Source organism: Danio aesculapii, chromosome 3, assembly GCF_903798145.1.
Source record: "Danio aesculapii chromosome 3, fDanAes4.1, whole genome shotgun sequence".
In the NCBI taxonomy this organism is placed as follows: Eukaryota; Metazoa; Chordata; class Actinopteri; order Cypriniformes; family Danionidae; genus Danio; species Danio aesculapii.
The window spans coordinates 62,651,397-62,672,742 of NC_079437.1; the positions used below are offsets into that span (position 1 = coordinate 62,651,397).

The window sequence follows — 21,346 nt, forward strand, 5'->3', positions numbered from 1 at the left end:
GTTGTAAACAACTTCCCAACAAACACATTTGTTACAGCGGAGAAATGGAAGACTGGAGAGGCCTGTAGCAGCTGACAAAATATGGGTTACTACATTTGATGCTGGGTTATTATACATATTGACTATTCTGCATATGAGAAGTAGACCTAAGAGTGCTTAAATACTGTTTAATATTCATTATTGAGCATTTTAACTTTTTTACAGACAAATTAATCTATAACAATGAATATAATCAATCTTTATTGCATAGGCGACAAAACATTTATATAGTGGATTTATAATAATGTTACTAATAGTTAATTTATTAAAATAGAAAGACTAATGTAAGCATTATTTAGTGTATTTATTAAAGAGGAAGAAAAGCCCATTTGAACAGAATGTATATGTTTAAATGATATTAGAGAATGTTTTTATTCAGGAAATATTTGAAGGCAAATGTTTAAAAATGTGTTTTCTGGAGGAATTTTACAATATTTATCATTGATCAGACTGAAAGAGCTTATAAGACTTTATCAGTGTTGCTGTTATTTGTGTGTTTTTAACTGATTAATGATGTTTCAGAAACACTTATGATTGTCAATTATATATTGAATATTTAATACAAGTGTTGTCATGAATCGGGTATATGCAGAAGTATGTTAAAGGACTTTTAATTTGTCAGTAACCTGGGTTAAGCGCTTCTGGTGAACTGTATACCATTGTAAAATCAGTGCTTTGAGGGTCTGTTTTCTTTATAAATCAGCGATCTCCACTGCCTTTGTGATATCTGATATAAAGTGGGTCTCAGACTGTACAAGAAGCACTGCATCACATTACATTTTCCCTGCCATGTCTTTAAATGTGAACATTTATTTTACCCCAGTATATTCAATAGAGCTTCTGCGCCATCCTGCCGATTCTGACAGGCGCGTGTGAGTAAGCGGCTTTTCATCTTGTTTTTTTCGCTTGAGCGTCTAAATAATACCCTATATAGCCAATGCTGCTGATAAGACAATAAAATATAATTAAACAAATATAAGCGAACAAAGTTAATTAGAAGATGAAAAACTTAAGTATTGTTAAATAATGTTATTAACATATGTTGGCAGATCTGCTCCTCATCCAGTGAAGCCCCTCCTCCTCCAGTGAAGCTCCTCCTCCACCAGTGAAGCTCCTCCTCCTCCTCCAGTGAAGCTATAAACACTGGAATATTCCCATCAGGCTCCAGTGAAGAGTTGATTGAAGGACAGCGAGAACATGAGTGATCCAGAACCCTGCAGAATTAAACATGAAGACACTGAACAACAAATAGGTTGGTGTTTATTCCTGATTCTTCATTAATAAGCCTGAAGAACAATAATGATGAACAGCTTTGAACAGTTGATCTGATTTATTGTACAAAAACAAATGATTTCCTATAAAGACAGAGAGAAATAAACACACTTTCTGTTCACAAGGTAAACAATAGGGACTGAAGCTCAGTTGTCTTTTATTCCCATGTTTTGATCGGAACATTTAACCCTCTGCTCTCTGAGGAGAAGTGTCGGCATGTACCTAAAACATGCTGAAAAACTGGTCAAATACAGGGAAGCGTTTTTACTTAATTGACGAGTTATCTCGCAGTGGGCAGTGAGGATACTGCTGAGCTCACTAAAACATGCTCTCTATTCTGGTGTAGGCTGTGTCAAACATGAGCTTCTTTAATGAGGCTAATTCCTCATCACAAACAAAGCAAAGGACTTTGTTTTTATCAATGACTTCTCCTTTCAGCAAGCCATGCAGTTATTCGTTGTTATTTATTTATTTTTTTTTCACATATCATATCCTACCTTGACTTCATACTGCTACTCAGCTAACATGAAAACAACTACCATATGTCCTGGTTCCTCTGAAGGCCTGCCTTCAACAAGCTCTGATTGGTCAGCTAACCAAAAACATTGAGGACTGTGATGTCGCCCAGGGTTCCACCCTGGAGCCGGGCCTGGGGTTGGGGCTCGTATGTGAACACCTGGTGGCTGGGTTTTATCCCACAGATCCCACGCCTGGTGTGGGCTTGCTTATAGATGAATTACCTTGTTTGTAAGCATTCAGGATGCGCACGCAGTGAGATTGCCAAAAAAAAACGGGAGCGCTAGCATTTACAGCTAGGGAATGACATCCGATGCGGTACAGAGTTTGTTGTTGTATTAGAGATAAGTTATATTGACTACATATTATATATATTATTGACATAATGCTTTCAGCGTATTATAACAGCTGAAATGGCTAACAGATGAAATGGCCAAGCATCCAGCTCCAAACAAATGTTCTCCGATTCCATTGTTGACACAGCCATGAGGAACTCTTGCTGTAAAGCCTGTGGTGCCTGTCAAGGCAGCATTCCAGAAACATGGTGGTGGACACCAGAAGTAAGCGATGCCGCCAAGCTGAAGGAGTTCTACCAGGCTTGGTTGGTTTGTAGACCTCCCGAGGCAGTTGATGGGTACCGACAGCCCAAGCATGCTGCAGCCCGGGCAGTTCCAGAAGCAAACACTCAGCCCTGGGAAGAGTTCGGGAAGACCATGAAGGAAGACTACCGGTCAGCCTCAAAGAGATTCTGGCAAACCATCTGGCGCCTCAGGAGGGGAAACAGTTCCACACCAACAGTTTACAATGGAAGTGGGGAGCTGTTGACCTTCACTGGGGATGTTGTTGTCGGTGTAAGGAATACTTTGAGGATCTCCTCAACCCCACTCACATGTCTTCCATTGAGGAAGCAGAGACTGGGTATGCAGGGCTGGACTCACCCATCACCCAAACTGAGGTCACTGAGGTAGTTTGCAAGCTCCGCAGAGGTTGGGGACAGTACCTCTAGACTGGGCAACTGAGGTGGTAGTTTCCATTTTTAAGAAGGGAAACCCGAGGGTGTGTTCCAACTATAGCCTCCCTGCAAAAGTTTATGCCGGGTATTAGAGAGGAGCATCCAGATCAATGGTTGAATCTCGGATCCAGGAGGAACGATGCAGATTTTGTCCAGGCCATGATACACTGGACCAGCTCTGTACCTTTGGTTTATGGGAGTATGCCCAACCTGTCCATGTGTTTCATGGACTTGGAGAAGGCAATCGACCTTGTTTCTCATGGCATTCTGTGGGGGGTGCTTTGGGAGTATAAGGGTCAGAGGCACTCTGTTAAGGGCTGTCTGGTCCCTGTATGAACGGAGCAGGAGTTTGGTTTGCATTGCCTGATATAAGTCAAACTGCCAGTGCATGTTGAACTCTGGCAGGGTTGCACTGTGTCCCTGGTTCTGTTCATAATTTTTACAGAATTTTTTCTGACAAAATTATTAAATTTGGCAGAATTTCTAGGCACAGCCTTGGGTCGGAGGTGGTCTGGTTCAGGGGGCACAGGATTTCATCTGTTATTCCCAGATGATGATGTTCTTTTGACTTCATCAGACATGGACTTTCAGCACTTTTCACTGGGGCGGTTTGCTGCCGAGTGTGACATGGCTGGGATGAGAATCAACACCTCCAAGTGTAAGGCCATGGTGCTCCACTGGAAAAAGGTGGCTTGCCATCTCCAGGTTGGAGAAAAGTCCTTACCCCAGGTGGAGGTGTTCAAGTATCTTGGGGTTCATTCGCTGTAGGCTTTGACATGATGGTATTTGTTTTCATATTTCAGTTTTCATATCTGTGCCTCATCAATATCACCAAACAAGACTTTTGTGGTCAATCATGTAAGAATGCACTTGCGTGTGTTAATGGACCCTGGGGGTTAATTTAACAATCTAACTAAACATGATCTGATTTATTTTACATTAATGTGCAGCTAAATTACTGTTTGTGTAGCCAATGTTTACAGTGTCTTTTCTGACTGAGATTCTCTGATTTACTAAAACTGAACGTTTTTATTTCAGCCCTAATTGAAGAGTATGAGAAGAATAAAGAGGAACATCATGTCAAAGCTGAGGAAAAAACGCATACACAGACCAGTGGCATTTTGCAAAGGAGAGACCAGACTCTTTTCATTTGCACTCAGTGTGGAAAGAGTTTGGCAAGCAAAAAAAGTCTTAATGTTCACATGAGGGTCCACACTGGAGAGAAACCATTCACATGCACTCAATGTGGGACGAGTTTCAGTCAATCATCATCCCTTAAACTACACATTAAGATCCACACCGGAGAGAAACCATACACATGTACTCAGTGTGGGAAGAGTTTTGGCCAGTCATCACACCTTAATAAACACATGATGACCCACACCGGAGAGAAACCATTCACTTGCATTCAGTGTGGGAAGAGTTTCTGCCAATCATCACACCTAAATCAGCACATGATGATCCACACTGGAGAGAAACCATTCACGTGCACTCGGTGTGGGAGGAGTTTCAGCCACCCATCAACCCTTAATCTACACACAAGAACCCACACTGGAGAGAAACCATTCACGTGTACTCAGTGTGGGAAGAGTTTCAGCCATTCATCAACCCTTAATAAACACATGAGGATCCACACTGGAGAGAAACCATTCACATGCACTCAGTGTGGGACGAGTTTCAGCCAATCATCATCTCTTAAACTACACATGATGACCCACACTGGAGAGAGACCATTCACATGCACTCAGTGTGAGAAGCGTTTCTGCCAATCATCATCCCTTAAGTTACACATGGTGATCCACACTGGAGAGAAACCATTCACATGCACTCAGTGTGGGAAGAGTTTCAGCCACCCATCGACCCTTAATAAACACATGCGGATCCACACCGGAGAGAAACCATTCACATGCACTTAGCAGTTGCTTTGCCACTGTTGGACCAGTGCTTTCATTTTGCCAGGCCAGTGATGTCGAAATCATATCACATTTTCACTGTTGTGCCAATCGCTCGCAGCGGCAGCACGCAAACCTTGCCACCAGAACCTATAGATTAATTTTTGTTTCTTTATAATTTAACCAAAAATATTTTGTTTTAGGGAAAAATTTTATTGTTCACAGTAATTAAAAAACAATAGATTGCATATAAAAAATTATTGTTTTTGTCAATGATGATGAAATGTTTTGCATAGTAAAACATATTGTCCTATTATGAAGTTTGCACAATTTTCATTGCACACACATTCATTTTGCTCTCTTCTGCTGTCCTCTGGGTCTACAACCCAATTGGTATGGTTTAAGTACTTTTTTTGTTGCTAACCAACTTCAATTCAAGACAGTTCTGTCTTGGTCATCAACAAAACTACTAGTGAAACATGAGCATGCCCACACAGAATCTGCACGCGCAGAATTTCGCTGATTTTCCGCAGATTTTTAGCCCATTATTAATTCTGTTTATTTACTTGAGTAAATGTGTGTACATCTATATTTATTCAATTTTTAAATTAATTACAGTAATATTATTGACTAATATGAAAACGTTCATCTGATATATGTACAATGCAGTTTGTACAGTAATGTTTGCTCTCTTTTAGTAGAGATTATATGAGAGACTTGCTTTGTTTATCAAATAAAGTGGATCTAAATAGATTTGCATTTTAAACATTAAATAAAAGTTTAAAAGATATTATTTTTATTTCACATATTAAGGTTTTAGTTATGATACTTCCAAAATAATTCAGCAGAAATCCACAGATTTTTACCAAAATTCCCTGCAGAAATGGCAAACAACGTCCGCAGATTCTGTCTGGCCCTGCATATGAGGCATAATTGTTCAGTTATTTATGCAATTAATATGCTGCTTCAAACAGAACCAAATCATACTAAACATGACCGCAAAAAAACAAGACGCTTAATGGCCACTTTATTAGGTACACCTTACTAGTACCGGGTCGGACCCCCTTTTACCTTCAGAACAACCTTAATCCTTTGTGGCAGAGATTCAACAAGCTACTGGAAATATTCCTCAGAGATTTTGCTCCATATTGACATGATAGCATCACACAGTTGCTACAGATTTGTCGGCTGCACATCCATGACGCCAATCTCCCGTTCCACCACGTCCCAAAGGTGCTCTATTAGATTGAGATCTGCTGACTGTGGAGGCCATTTGAGTACAGTGAACTCAGTCTGAGATGATTGGTGCTTTATGACATGGTGCGTTATCCTGCTGGAAGTAGCCATCACAAGATAGAGACACTGTGCTCATAAAGGGATGGACATGGTCAGAACAATACTCAGGTAGGCTGTGGCGTTGACACCATGCTCAATTGGTACTAATGTCCCAAATTGTGCCAAGAAAATATCCCCCACACCATTACACCACCACCAGCCTGAACCGTTGATACAAGGTAGGATGGATCCATGTTTGAGTTACTGTTGCCTTTCTATCAGCTGGAACCAGTCTGGCCATTCTCCTCTGACCTCTGGCATCAACAAGGCATTTGCGCCCACAGAACTGCCGCTCACTGGATATTTCCTCTTTGTCGGACCATTCTCTGTAAACCCTAGAGATGGTTGTGCGTGAAAATTCCAGTAAATCAGCAGTTTCTGAAATACTCAGAGCAGCCCATCTGGCACAAACAGCCATGTTCAAGTCACTTAAATCCCCTTTCTTCCCCATTCTGATGCTCGCTTTGGACTGCAGCGGATCGTCCTGACCATGTCTACATGCCTAAATGCAGTGAGCTGCTGCCATGTGATTGACTGATTAGACATTTGCATTAATTAGAAGTTGGACAGGTGTACCTGGCCAGTGAGTGTATATTTTCTTTATTTGTTATGTGTGAGCTCTTACAGTTTATTGCTGGTGAGTATGATACAATAAACCATTAGTTCAATGAAATCCAGCTTCCCAAATACCTAGAATATATTGTGCTATAATGACACATTCCCATTCTCTAGGTGTTTGTTTGACGTGAATGCGATTAGAACCAGAAACGCGGGTAAAAAATTAACTGTTAATAAAGTACAAACATGGCGGATGCGTGAGTCCGACCGTTAAGTGTGGAGAGGCTATGGTAAAGACGTTAAAATGACTGTTAGTTAATCTATCACGCTGAAAAACCCTTAAATCACGTTTACCGCGGTGTATTTCATGTGCAAAAACAATGTGAGCTTGTATAAAGAGGAGTTTAACACGTAACTTCTGAATCTATAATAATACAAACACCTGAGGCGATTTCTCTGCATTAAATGGTTGACGTGTGGAGATGATTGACAGGACACGTAACGAAGCAGCAGAACGGTCCGTTAAAGAGTAAGACTGACCCAAACTTTCATTCTCTTCCGCTATATACTCAAGAATATGCACTTTTATTCACAATTTATTAACTTTGCTTACATTTTAATATGCAGCAAAGGTGTGTTGTTGCTTCCTTGGTTACCGTCACCATAGTGTAACGCAAAGCTGACAGAAGGAGGAGGAAGTGAACGGAATCTTTGAGTGTCTTGATTTAATTGCAGATAATTATAATCTAACAAGCAAACTGGGCTGTTTTCAGCAACTATACTTGTTTTTAAAGTGCTGGAGACCATATCAGCGCATCTAAAGGTGAGCTACAAGCTAAACATGTTTTCTCCCTCACGAAATCTGAATAATCCGCTTTGTGTAGATGTAATGTTAATTAAATACAGTGAATATCACGAGGGTTAATACCGGGGATAGTTTTAGAGATGTGCTGTAATCTTTCTCCTGTTGTTTTGATATTTCAGACTCAGACATGAGCGAGTGTGACTCTGTTTTCTACCCGCTGCACATTGGATGCTCCGCTCAGGCTGAGTATGTTTCCCTATACTTGTTTTATTCATTTCCTCATTTATTTGCTTGCTTGTTGGTCTTACTGTGCATACTCACGTTTGAATTTTTCATTTTATTTCCTATAAATTGTATTTCAGTAGCAGTTTCTATTAAGCCATTGTTCAAATATAGCTCCGTTAATAAATTATAGCTCCGTTCATATTCATTCATAATCAAGCATCACAATTCTATAAATCTATAAAGAGTCAACAACAACAGAAACATTCTGCATTTATAATACTGTCTTTAATCTTTATTAGGGATATATTGTTTTTGAATGCACATTCATAACACATTATACACTGATTTATAGGTATGAATTAGTCTGTCGCTGTTGGTTGTTATTAAACAATGCATTATGTGATGTTAGAACGTTGTTATTGATGCATAACAAAGGGATTTAAGAAGATAGAAGAGCCAGCCTGTCTTAAAGGGGTAGTTCACCCAAAAAAATTAACATTAATAAATGCATAAAGAGCATATTTCATTATATCTTAACATTTGCATGTTGTAAATTGCATCCTGTTTTTAACAGAAAGTCCTTAATGATGCATTACACGGGTTAGGAACTGGATTATGACTCGCAATAAGTATTTATAAAGCAACAGGCTTCCTATCAAAAATATAAAACCATTACAGAGTTTTTGTAGCTATAACATAAGTTTTAAACAATGCAACATTTGCATGGAATTGCTCGTATAATGTGCATATAAATGAAATGCACCCCTCACTGTGTCTTAATGTAGTGTTTTATAAGTATTAAAATGGTCAATGAGTATTAAACACTATTATAAATGCAGCTCCAACTGTTATTATAATGCAGGATGTGTTTTGATGTGTCTTTATAGAGTTATTTATATAGTGTTAACCCCTCACAGATCTCTCTGTTACAGTAATATTCTCTCCAGGATGATGTGTAGTAATAAATCTGTGCAGATACATTAGATTAGTCAGTACTGAAGACTAAATTGATCAACTAGATCACAGTGCAGACATTACTACACACTAATTCACATGTTGAGGGGAACAATGTTAAATAAAATTGTAATAAACATAAAAACATTAAGAGTAAAGATATATCATTTAGTTAAACTTTAAGCAATAGTATTTGCATTAACACCTTTAAATGTAAATGTATTCTCTTTCTATTGCTAAAGACGTCTTATATTAAGAAACAACAGTTTAATAACACTCTTTAGTGTGAAGGCACCCAAATGTATAATCTATATTCACAGAGAAACGGATGAAAACATTCCTCTTCAAAAGGCAGTGTATTCATTCATGCTGAGCTCTGCATGTTTGTTTCGTATATGTTTATTTGTGTAATTTATAAATGATGATGGACTACAGAGCTCTAGCTCATTATGATTAAGGGCTTCACAGAAAGCGAACGCCATCTTTGAGCTCTTTAACTGATGCAGTTTATGTCTGAACAGGTTTTTGGACACGCAGCGCCTCTGCCGTCGGCTCAGTCAGTGCTATCTAGAGGAGTGTGTGTTCCCGGTGCTGCTGCCGGCGCTACATGCTTTACTGGAGGAATCACAGAAGCACCACTGCACACAGGTCAGGTTTACACTTAATACACAAATACACTCATTGAACATGTACACTACCTGACAATAGTCTTGTGGTCAATCCCAGTTGTAAGACTAACAAATAATAACTGGACTTCTAGTTGATGATGTGTAAAAGTGTCAGAAGGTGGATTTCTCTGCTCCTAAAACTTGGAGAGGCCACAAGACTTCTGTCAGGTAGTGTGCACATGGACATCACTTATATACTATATAACTGCAGCTTAACTATGTTTATATAGTAACTTAATAACATCATGTATTACATTTATTGATGGATTTTAATAATGCATTAGTAAATGTTGAACTATGATTAATAATTCCTGTACAAGCATTGTTCATTATTAGTTCATGTTAGTAAATACATTAACTAAAAACCTCTGAAAACTAATGAAAGCTTATAGTAAAGTTTGTAAATAGTATAAAAACACAGTATAATCTCATCACAATTTAAATCATTCTTTATATTTCATTTGGTTATATTTAGAAGAAAAAGAGGACATTCAATGGCTGTGACTTCCTTACAGAATGGCTGTACAAGTGAGTGGAGAATATACAGTGCTCTGCTTACTGCTGGGGTCGTTTTGTTGTGAATTTAATTCATACTGTAAAATGGTTCAGTGTGGTTAAATGTAGTTTAATATATAGTTTAAGTCAATGATGTTTCCCTTCCTGTCAACTTTATTTAAAAATATTTCCCAAGTGACATTTAACAGAGAGCAGATCTTTGTTTTAACACACTTATAATTACTGTTAATAACTCATCTCTAATAACTGATTTCTTTTCTCTTCATCATGATGACAGCACATAATATTAGACTAGATATTCTTCAAGACACTAGTATTCAGCTTACAGTGACATTTAAAGGCTTCACTAGGGTAATTAGGGTAAAGTTAGGGTAATTAGGCAAGTCATTGTATAACAGTGGTTTATTCTGGAGACTATCCAACACTAATATTGCTGAAGGGGGCTAATAATATTGAGCTTAAAATGGCTTTAAAAACATTAAAAACTGCTTTTATTCTAGCTGAAATAAAACAAATAAGACTTTCTCCAGAAGAACAAATATTAGAGGAAATACTGAGAGAAACTGTTAAAAATTACTCTGGAAATATAAAAAAATGATGAATATTTTACAGGACGTCGTTCAACTCTACATCATTTATTTAATTTATATAAGTATAATAAGTATTATGTAATTTATATAAGTTCTCTTATTTGTCAGCAAAAACCCACGTTGGACAGAGCGAATACCGACAAATTTTGAGAACATTCCTTTTGTCCAGAACTGGCTTTCCGAACAGTAAGTATATTGTCTAATTAACATCAACTGTGCAAATAAATAAATATACATTCATATATATATATGTACAGTGCTCAACAATAAACAAAACAGATTTATTAAGTGATATATATATATATATATTTTAGTCACTGAACATCTTAAATAGAAAGATAATAAATTTACATTTAACATTTTGGTGCATTTAAACAAAACAGATTTACTAAACAGATGTATTTATTAAAATAATAAATTATTCACCAAACATATTTAGAAATTTAAAGAAAATACAATTAAATTCAAGCAAAACATTCCAAAAAAAATTACAAGCTACAATTTTTTTGTTGCTTCTTATGATTTTTCCTCTGTGTTAAATGTTGAAGTTAGTATCTTTCTATAACATATAAATGTGGGTGTACTAGCTTTTGGAGCATTATCATAAGTTATTTGGTTAAATAAGCTCCAGATTTGGCTTCAGTACTGACTAATCTAATGTATATGCACAAATATAATATTGTACAGCTTCCTATTTAAAATATGCATTGAAAAGAGAGATTTGTGAGATGTGTCCTTATACATGCTGAGGGCTTTATATTTGGGTGTGCTAATTTTTAGACTGTTATCGTAAGTTCTTGTGTTAGATTAGCTCCAGATTTGCCTTCAGTAATCTAATGTATATGCAGAAATATAATACTTTATAGCATCCTACAGAAACGATTAATTTATTAGAGATTTGAGAGGGGTGAACTTATAAATGCTGAACACTGTGTGTGTATATATATATATATATGTATATAAAATGAGTTGAAATAACACAATTCTTGAGTTTGTTTTAGAACAACTTATTTGTTTTTTGTTCAACCCATTTAAATCTGTCAAAGACCAATCAACTTAACCTAATAGAATTGAGTTGGGACAACATGAATGAATCGTGTTGAAGCCTGCATGCATCTTTTATTTTTTATCATTGTGTTGTGTGTTTTGCACATTTGATCATCTTTATCAAGCATCGCTCTCTCTTGTGTCTACAAGGAGTGACACCTAAAAATAAAATGAGGAATCAAATCATCAATATAATAACTGAAGCAGAAACATGTATAGAAATAAATCACCTTTAAATGCATTTATAAATAGATTAGTTTATTTAAAGTATGCTTGAAATCAAGATGTGCTGTGTTTATTTGTCCAGCTCATGTTGTTATTCCTATAAGGTGAATATTTAAGCAGTGCAGGTCAGTCCACTGAAAAAAGCTTTGATTATCTTGAATTGTTTTTGCTTCTGCGTTTGGATTGGCTGCTTCTGTTTACACCAACCTGAGGGTTTCCATAGCAGCTGCATATTAATAGCCTCTCTTACTGTCAGTCTGCTGTGAGGGAATGAAGTGCTGAAGGAAGCCCCGCCCCCTACTCAATATTCAGTTCCAGTCAGAAGTTCATCAACATACTGAAATAAACATTCAGAAGCTTCCGGATCACACAGACTTTATTACTTGTTTTAAAACGTTCATTGATCAAATAATAAGCAGATAAATACATTAATAAATCATTTTAATAAGTCAAACATGTTTAAAATGCTTTTCTTTGTTATTGGAGTTAGAAAATGCCATTGGTCAGTACAACTTGAAATTTTTTATCTCTTCAATACAACATTGTCAAAACATGCCAGAACGCTTGTAGAATATGAGTATTATAAATCAATGAATGGTCTTTAAATGACACAATAGTGTAATAATAACATTTGAGGGGGAATTCATTTCTGACATGTTATTATGGCTAAAATGTTGTTTGCTGTAATTTAGTGGAAATGGTTTGTGAATGTCTGCTTGCTTTTCTTTGTCAGTCCCAGACAGCAGATCCAGGTTCCTCCAACACCTGAGCAAGCTGCAGTGCTAATCCAGGCGTTCTGGAGGGGGTGTAAGGTACAAACACCACAAGAACACATCAATAGAGTCACTGAACGTGTTTGCAGAGATGCGTTCCTTAAATCTTGTTATGATCGAGCTGTTGTAGTGACCTTCTCTATATGAGCTTCTCTGTACGGTTATTTGTAACCAATAAAGCCCCTTAATTGTACTTTTATATCAATATAACTTTATTTCTCATTTGCACAGTTAATAAAGCACCTAGATGTGCATTTGTGTGTGTAACTTCATAACTTCATTTATTTTCAGTTGATTTAAATGTGGTCTTGTGTTATGTTGAGCTCCTGAACACCACAGAACACATAACTCAAGCTCATTCTGGGTTCATGTGCAGGTTTAGTGCTAAAGTGCTTACAGTATGGCTCTAACAATTGTACATTATAAGTTATGCTGCAAAGCTACAAAGATATAAGACAACTTCTATCCATGAGGTATTTTTGAGTAGTGAAATAAAGCAGAGGAAATCAAATATAAATATAAACAGACGTTTCAATATAATGTTAATAAACTTACTCTGTGTATTGATGTTTGAAGTTTTTACTGTAAATGTCACCTCCATAACGCTGCAATTGCTCATTATATTCACCTTTTTTAAACCCTTCTGTTTTCCTGCTCATGCAGTATTATCTGGCACTGAATAATTTGCCAGCTAAAGCTCATCTGTGGACCTTTTGAGCTGCTCCTGAATCTTCAGATTGTCAGTTTTGGGTGAACTGTGCCTTTCACTGTTTAACTTGACATCACTTTGGTTTATGTTCTGTAGGAATAGATTAAAGCACATTTACTGTCACTCTTCAGCTTCTGGCAGCATTTACTGTTCCATTATTAAACCATAGTATTGTAGTGTCAGCATAAAGCAGTCATCACAAACTATATATCAATTGAAAGCTTAAACATACTGGCTTCCACATCTGGTGACTGAGATTTGATGGATATTACTGAGCAACAGGTATTTATTAATCTGCAAGGAGTCGTAAAGCATTACGTTTTTTAAAGGATGTATTAAAATCAAACTCCCCATATTACTCTAGAATTTGTCAGAAAATGCAGTCGAATATTGTCAAAAGTATGAAAAAATAAATGATTTATATTGCTCATAGGAACGCCCTTATATGCTCACTGATATAAACCGACTGTCACCTGGTGGCCATGTCTGGTACTGCAGTCACTAAATCTGATTCAAAGCTAATGTTTTTGAGAGATCAGCTTTGTCAAATCTATTCAAATATTTAGCTTTGATTTTATGTCAATTTCAGGCTAAAACAGGTTTTGTAAAATGCATATTTTGCATTATAATAAACCATATATTTGTTGTTTTATTATTTTCAGAAGAGTAAAGGCATGTAACTTTAGTTTTATTCAATGTTTTCAACTGTTCCAGCTACAGTCTGACATCTGTCTTCTTTAAAATGAGCTTAAATCTGTGCACCAAAGTGCTGAATATTAGCAATAATTTAAGCTGAACACGTCATTTTCATGTCTATGCTCAAATAGTGTGGAAAACTGTGCCACTTTGCTTCAGCTCGCTGTTCATAAGTTCATAAGTGATTGTGGATTAATTTATAAGGTTTATTTGAGGTTTACAGTAGAGAACTCATTGTCCATGACTTTATTTATTTCTTTAAACTACCATCCCTTCTGTACATGAGCTGTTCAGTAATAATCATCTGAGTGAGCAGTGAATGAGCTGTGTGTGTGTGTGTGTGTGTGTGTGTGTGTGTGTGTCCTCTGTGCTCAGGTGCGTGCTCATCCAGAGGTGCAGGAGCTGCGGCAGTGGCAGAGGGAACTGCGGGAAAAGAGCTGCGACATCAACAAAACGGTTCAGGATTTCTGGATGCATCAGGAGAACAGAGGTTCGACATTCATGATGATCTCCCCCTTCAGATTATTACAGGGAATACTGTGAGAAAACCCGTGCTCTGCTAAACTTAGGAAATATTTGAAAAACAATTACAATTTCAGAGAAGGGCTTATTTTATTTTCAACAACACGTGCAGTAGATATCATTACATATATTCATTTTGTTTTCGGCTTAGTGCCTTTATTAATCAGGGGCTGCCACAGTGGAATGAACCGCCAACTTATCCAGCATATGTTTTACACAGCGGATGCCTTTCCAGCTGCAATACAGTGCTGGGAAACAGGAAGTGAATTGAAAGAGTGGCACAAAGTGAAAAGAGTGGCGTTTTTAATGACACTAACAGACTCCACGATGAACACACAACCCAAACTAACTGAACACTGCAGATTAATAGTCAACATGCAGATCAGTCAGCAGTGGACAGTTATTGTTCTGTTCAGAAAAGTTCATGGCTTATATTCATATTCAGCTGTATGCAGTCATATGGTTTGCTCTCTATAATGATGTGTGTGTGTGCTCTTGAAGAGCCGCTGAGCACGGTATACAGATGACCGGTCAGGAATACACACACACGCGCGCGCGCTGTATTTCAGCATCTGATCTGATCTGATGGCAGACACTGAATTAGGAGAGTGGTCTTCTCTTGAAGTGTATCTGACAGAAGCATAAACAGCTTTATAACACACATCTGTCCAAATCAAACACTCCGTAAGTCACTCAAACCGGTACTGACACACACACTCTCAGCTGGAGATCCACCAGTTGAGAACCGCTGCTCTTGTGATGATAGTACTGAGTTTGAAGCAGGTGTGGTGTGGTGCACCTACCTATGGCGACCTCCATCCAGGAATGAAGAGAAAGAGTCCATATAATAATAACTCATTTAAAGCTGATGTGTTAAAGCAGTGTGTGTGTGTGTTCAGCGCAGTTCTGCATTATTAAACTGTGTTCTTGTGTGTGTGTAGTCTGGTCAGAGCTGGATGAGCTGGTGGACAGCACGGATCCGCATGTGGAGGCTGGAGTTTATATTGAAGTTGTGCCGCCGACGCCGCAGAACAGAGCGCTTTACACACCGACTCCAGCAGGACACGCTGAGAAAACAGAGCTCCTGACGCCCTCGACCACCTCCACACACACTGCAGCATCTTAAAGGGCCAGTTCACACACAAACACACAGTTCTGTCATCATCTAAACACCCTTTACTTGAGGAGTTTCTTCTGTTCAACACTACAGAAGATATTCAGAAGAATGCTGATAACCATGGACTGCTGTGGTGTTTGTTTTTCCTACTGTGGAAGTCAATGGTTACCGGTTTCAAGCCTTCTTCAAATATATATATATATATTTAATAATAAAAGAATAAATGTTTTTATTAAGTGAGATCAGATATGTATTTTACTAAATGTTTAGCCTAAAATTGGCAGAAACTCAAAGCTAAATATCTGAACAAATTATTCTCCAAATTTGAAGTAGATTCTTTCAGCAGCATTTAGTTAGACTGCAGTACCAGACACGACCACATTCAGTTCACATTGGTGACCACACAAGAGCGCCACCCTATTACTCTCTCTGTTTTTAGCAATATGAGCCACATTCTTTTCATCCTTTTGACAATTTTAGTACAGTAAACGTCAAATTCTAAAGTAGTATGTGGAGTTTGGTGGTATTTGATGTGAGTATAACCTCTAAAAACATTTTATTTAATTACATGTGGATTGCTTTAGCAAAGTAATGCTGCACGACACTGATGAGTATCATTGGTGCAGATTAATAAATATCTGTAGCTCAGTAATATCTATCATAAATCATCACCACATATGGACAGTAGACATGTTAAGCTTTCAAATGATACACAGTTTGTCATGATTGCTTCATGTTTAGATGACAATATTAAGGTTTGTAATATAAATCTGACAGTAACTGCTCCCATAGACTGTAGCGTGACAGTTTAATCTCTTACATAACATTAATAAAACGTATTATTTAGAAGTATTTCAGTAATATATTGTTATTTATGTGTAGGTTACAGTGAGAATAAGAGGTTAAGCTGACTGAAGTAGCTCAAATAACCACTCAATATAAACGAATGCTCCAGAATATTGTGGAATACTGTAGGATTCACCACAATTACACAGTAGAGCATGAGGAAAACAGAGGAATCTGGGTTAATATCAACCGTTTAGGCTTCTGAGGCCTTTTACAATCAACACAACAACATTTCACATCTGCTGGACACATGGAGATCTGCAGACCAACATTAATGACACAAAGACCCTCACACACACACACACATTTATATCTGCAGACCAACATTAATGACACAAAGACCCTCACACACACATTTATATCTGCAGACCAACATTAATGACACAAAGACCCTCACACACACACACACATTTATATCTGCAGACCAACATTAATGACACAAAGACCCTCACACACACATTTATATCTGCAGACCAACATTAATGACACAAAGACCCTCACACACACATTTATATCTGCAGACCAACATTACTGACCTAAAGACCCTCACACACACACATTTATATCTGCAGACCAACATTAATGACCTAAAGACCCTCACACACACATTTATATCTGCAGACCAACATTAATGACCTAAAGACCCTCACACACACACATTTATATCTGCAGACCAACATTAATGACACAAAGACCCTCACACACACACATTTATATCTGCAGACCAACATTACTGACCTAAAGACCCTCACACACACACATTTATATCTGCAGACCAACATTAATGACACAAAGACCCTCACACACACATTTATATCTGCAGACCAACATTAATGACACAAAGACCCTCACACACACACATTTATATCTGCAGACCAACATTACTGACCTAAAGACCCTCACACACACACATTTATATCTGCAGACCAACATTAATGACACAAAGACCCTCACACACACATTTATATCTGCAGACCAACATTAATGACCTAAAGACCCTCACACACACACATTTATATCTGCAGACCAACATTAATGACACAAAGACCCTCACACACACATTTATATCTGCAGACCAACATTAATGACCTAAAGACCCTCACACACACATTTATATCTGCAGACCAACATTAATGACACAAAGACCCTCACACACACATTTATATCTGCAGACCAACATTAATGACCTAAAGACCCTCACACACACATTTATATCTGCAGACCAACATTAATGACACAAAGACCCTCACACACACATTTATATCTGCAGACCAACATTAATGACACAAAGACCCTCACACACACATTTATATCTGCAGACCAACATTAATGACACAAAGACCCTCACACACACACACACATTTATTTCTGCAGACCAACATTAATGACACAAAGACCCTCACACACACACATTTATATCTGCAGACCAACATTAATGACACAAAGACCCTCACACACACATTTATATCTGCAGACCAACATTAATGACACAAAGACCCTCACACACACACATTTATATCTGCAGACCAACATTACTGACCTAAAGACCCTCACACACACACATTTATATCTGCAGACCAACATTAATGACCTAAAGACCCTCACACACACATTTATATCTGCAGACCAACATTAATGACACAAAGACCCTCACACACACACATTTATATCTGCAGACCAACATTAATGACACAAAGACCCTCACACACACATTTATATCTGCAGACCAACATTAATGACACAAAGACCCTCACACACACATTTATATCTGCAGACCAACATTAATGACACAAAGACCCTCACACACACACATTTATATCTGCAGACCAACATTAATGACACAAAGACCCTCACACACACATTTATATCTGCAGACCAACATTAATGACCTAAAGACCCTCACACACACATTTATATCTGCAGACCAACATTAATGACACAAAGACCCTCACACACACACATTTATATCTGCAGACCAACATTAATGACACAAAGACCCTCACACACACATTTATATCTGCAGACCAACATTAATGACCTAAAGACCCTCACACACACATTTATATCTGCAGACCAACATTAATGACCTAAAGACCCTCACACACACATTTATATCTGCAGACCAACATTAATGACACAAAGACCCTCACACACACACATTTATATCTGCAGACCAACATTAATGACCTAAAGACCCTCACACACACACATTTATATCTGCAGACCAACATTAATGACCTAAAGACCCTCACACACACACATTTATATCTGCAGACCAACATTAATGACCTAAAGACCCTCACACACACACATTTATATCTGCAGACCAACATTAATGACCTAAAGACCCTCACACACACATTTATATCTGCAGACCAACATTAATGACCTAAAGACCCTCACACACACATTTATATCTGCAGACCAACATTATGACACAAAGACCCTCACACACACACATTATATCTGCAGACCAACATTAATGACACAAAGACCCTCACACACACACATTTTATATCTGCAGACCAACATTAATGACACAAAGACCCTCACACACACACATTTATATCTGCAGACCAACATTAATGACACAAAGACCCTCACACACACACACATTTATATCTGCAGACCAACATTAATGACCTAAAGACCCTCACACACACATTTATATCTGCAGACCAACATTAATGACCTAAAGACCCTCACACACACATTTATATCTGCAGAGCAACATTAATGACACAAAGACCCTCACACACACATTTATATCTGCAGACCAACATTAATGACCTAAAGACCCTCACACACACATTTATATCTGCAGACCAACATTAATGACACAAAGACCCTCACACACACATTTATATCTGCAGACCAACATTAATGACACAAAGACCCTCACACACACATTTATATCTGCAGACCAACATTAATGACACAAAGACCCTCACACACACATTTATATCTGCAGACCAACATTAATGACACAAAGACCCTCACACACACATTTATATCTGCAGACCAACATTAATGACACAAAGACCCTCACACACACATTTATATCTGCAGACCAACATTAATGACACAAAGACCCTCACACACACACATTTATATCTGCAGACCAACATTAATGACACAAAGACCCTCACACACACATTTATATCTGCAGAGCAACATTAATGACCTAAAGACCCTCACACACACATTTATATCTGCAGAGCAACATTAATGACCTAAAGACCCTCACACACACATTTATATCTGCAGACCAACATTAATGACCTAAAGACCCTCACACACACATTTATATCTGCAGACCAACATTAATGACCTAAAGACCCTCACACACACACATTTATATCTGCAGACCAACATTAATGACACAAAGACCCTCACACACACATTTATATCTGCAGACCAACATTAATGACCTAAAGACCCTCACACACACATTTATATCTGCAGACCAACATTAATGACACAAAGACCCTCACACACACATTTATATCTGCAGACCAACATTAATGACCTAAAGACCCTCACACACACATTTATATCTGCAGACCAACATTAATGACACAAAGACCCTCACACACACATTTATATCTGCAGACCAACATTAATGACACAAAGACCCTCACACACACATTTATATCTGCAGACCAACATTAATGACACAAAGACCCTCACACCACACACATTTATATCTGCAGACCAACATTAATGACACAAAGACCCTCACACACACACATTTATATCTGCAGACCAACATTAATGACACAAAGACCCTCACACACACATTTATATCTGCAGACCAACATTAATGACACAAAGACCCTCACACACACATTTATATCTGCAGACCAACATTAATGACACAAAGACCCTCACACACACACATTTATATCTGCAGACCAACATTAATGACTCAAAGACCCTCACACACACATTTATATCTGCAGACCAACATTAATGACCTAAAGACCCTCACACACACACATTTATATCTGCAGACCAACATTAATGACACAAAGACCCTCACACACACATTTATATCTGCAGACCAACATTAATGACACAAAGACCCTCACACACACATTTATATCTGCAGACCAACATTAATGACACAAAGACCCTCACACACACACATTTATATCTGCAGACCAACATTAATGACACAAAGACCCTCACACACACATTTATATCTGCAGACCAACATTAATGACACTAAAGACCCTCACACACACATTTATATCTGCAGACCAACATTAATGACACAAAGACCCTCACACACACATTTATATCTGCAGACCAACATTAATGACACAAAGACCCTCACACACACATTTATATCTGCAGACCAACATTAATGACACTAAAGACCCTCACACACACATTTATATCTGCAGACCAACATTAATGACCTAAAGACCCTCACACACACATTTATATCTGCAGACCAACATTAATGACACAAAGACCCTCACACACACACATTTATATCTGCAGACCAACATTAATGACACAAAGACCCTCACACACACATTTATATCTGCAGACCAACATTAATGACCTAAAGACCCTCACACACACACATTTATATCTGCAGACCAACATTAATGACCTAAAGACCCTCACACACACATTTATATCTGCAGACCAACATTAATGACCTAAAGACCCTCACACACACACATTTATATCTGCAGACCAACATTAATGACCTAAAGACCCTCACACACACATTTATATCTGCAGACCAACATTAATGACCTAAAGACCCTCACACACACATTTATATCTGCAGACCAACATTAATGACACAAAGACCCTCACACACACACATTTATATCTGCAGACCAACATTAATGACACAAAGACCCTCACACACACACACATTTATATCTGCAGACCAACATTAATGACACAAAGACCCTCACACACACACATTTATATCTGCAGACCAACATTAATGACACAAAGACCCTCACACACACATTTATATCTGCAGACCAACATTAATGACCTA

At 37.8% G+C, this 21,346-nt stretch overlaps 1 protein-coding gene and 1 pseudogene across 1 annotated transcript; both read left to right on the forward strand.

Annotated features, from left to right (window-relative positions):
* The window catches only part of LOC130220626 (zinc finger protein 91-like), a 30,574-nt pseudogene extending 25,197 nt beyond the window's left edge, over positions 1-5,377 (forward strand).
* Positions 5,378-7,198: 1,821 nt separating this feature from the next.
* iqck (IQ motif containing K) lies at positions 7,199-15,682 on the forward strand. The gene is made up of 8 exons (XM_056454427.1): positions 7,199-7,447; positions 7,609-7,675; positions 9,130-9,256; positions 9,752-9,804; positions 10,491-10,568; positions 12,388-12,466; positions 14,208-14,322; positions 15,296-15,682. The coding sequence occupies exons 2-8, from the start codon at positions 7,617-7,619 to the stop codon at positions 15,478-15,480; spliced, it is 696 nt and encodes a 231-aa protein (XP_056310402.1). The 5' UTR covers positions 7,199-7,447; positions 7,609-7,616; the 3' UTR covers positions 15,481-15,682.
* Positions 15,683-21,346: the final 5,664 nt, after the last annotated feature.

Bases quoted from the DNA above. Each gene is read 5' to 3' on its own strand.
- iqck (XM_056454427.1), top strand. From the start codon at position 7,617: ATGAGCGAGTGTGACTCTGTTTTCTACCCGCTGCACATTGGATGCTCC. The intron at 10,569-12,387 runs GTAAGTATATTG...TTTCTTTGTCAG, and splicing joins CAGAACTGGCTTTCCGAACA to TCCCAGACAGCAGATCCAGG. The intron at 14,323-15,295 runs GTTCGACATTCA...GTGTGTGTGTAG, and splicing joins GATGCATCAGGAGAACAGAG to TCTGGTCAGAGCTGGATGAG.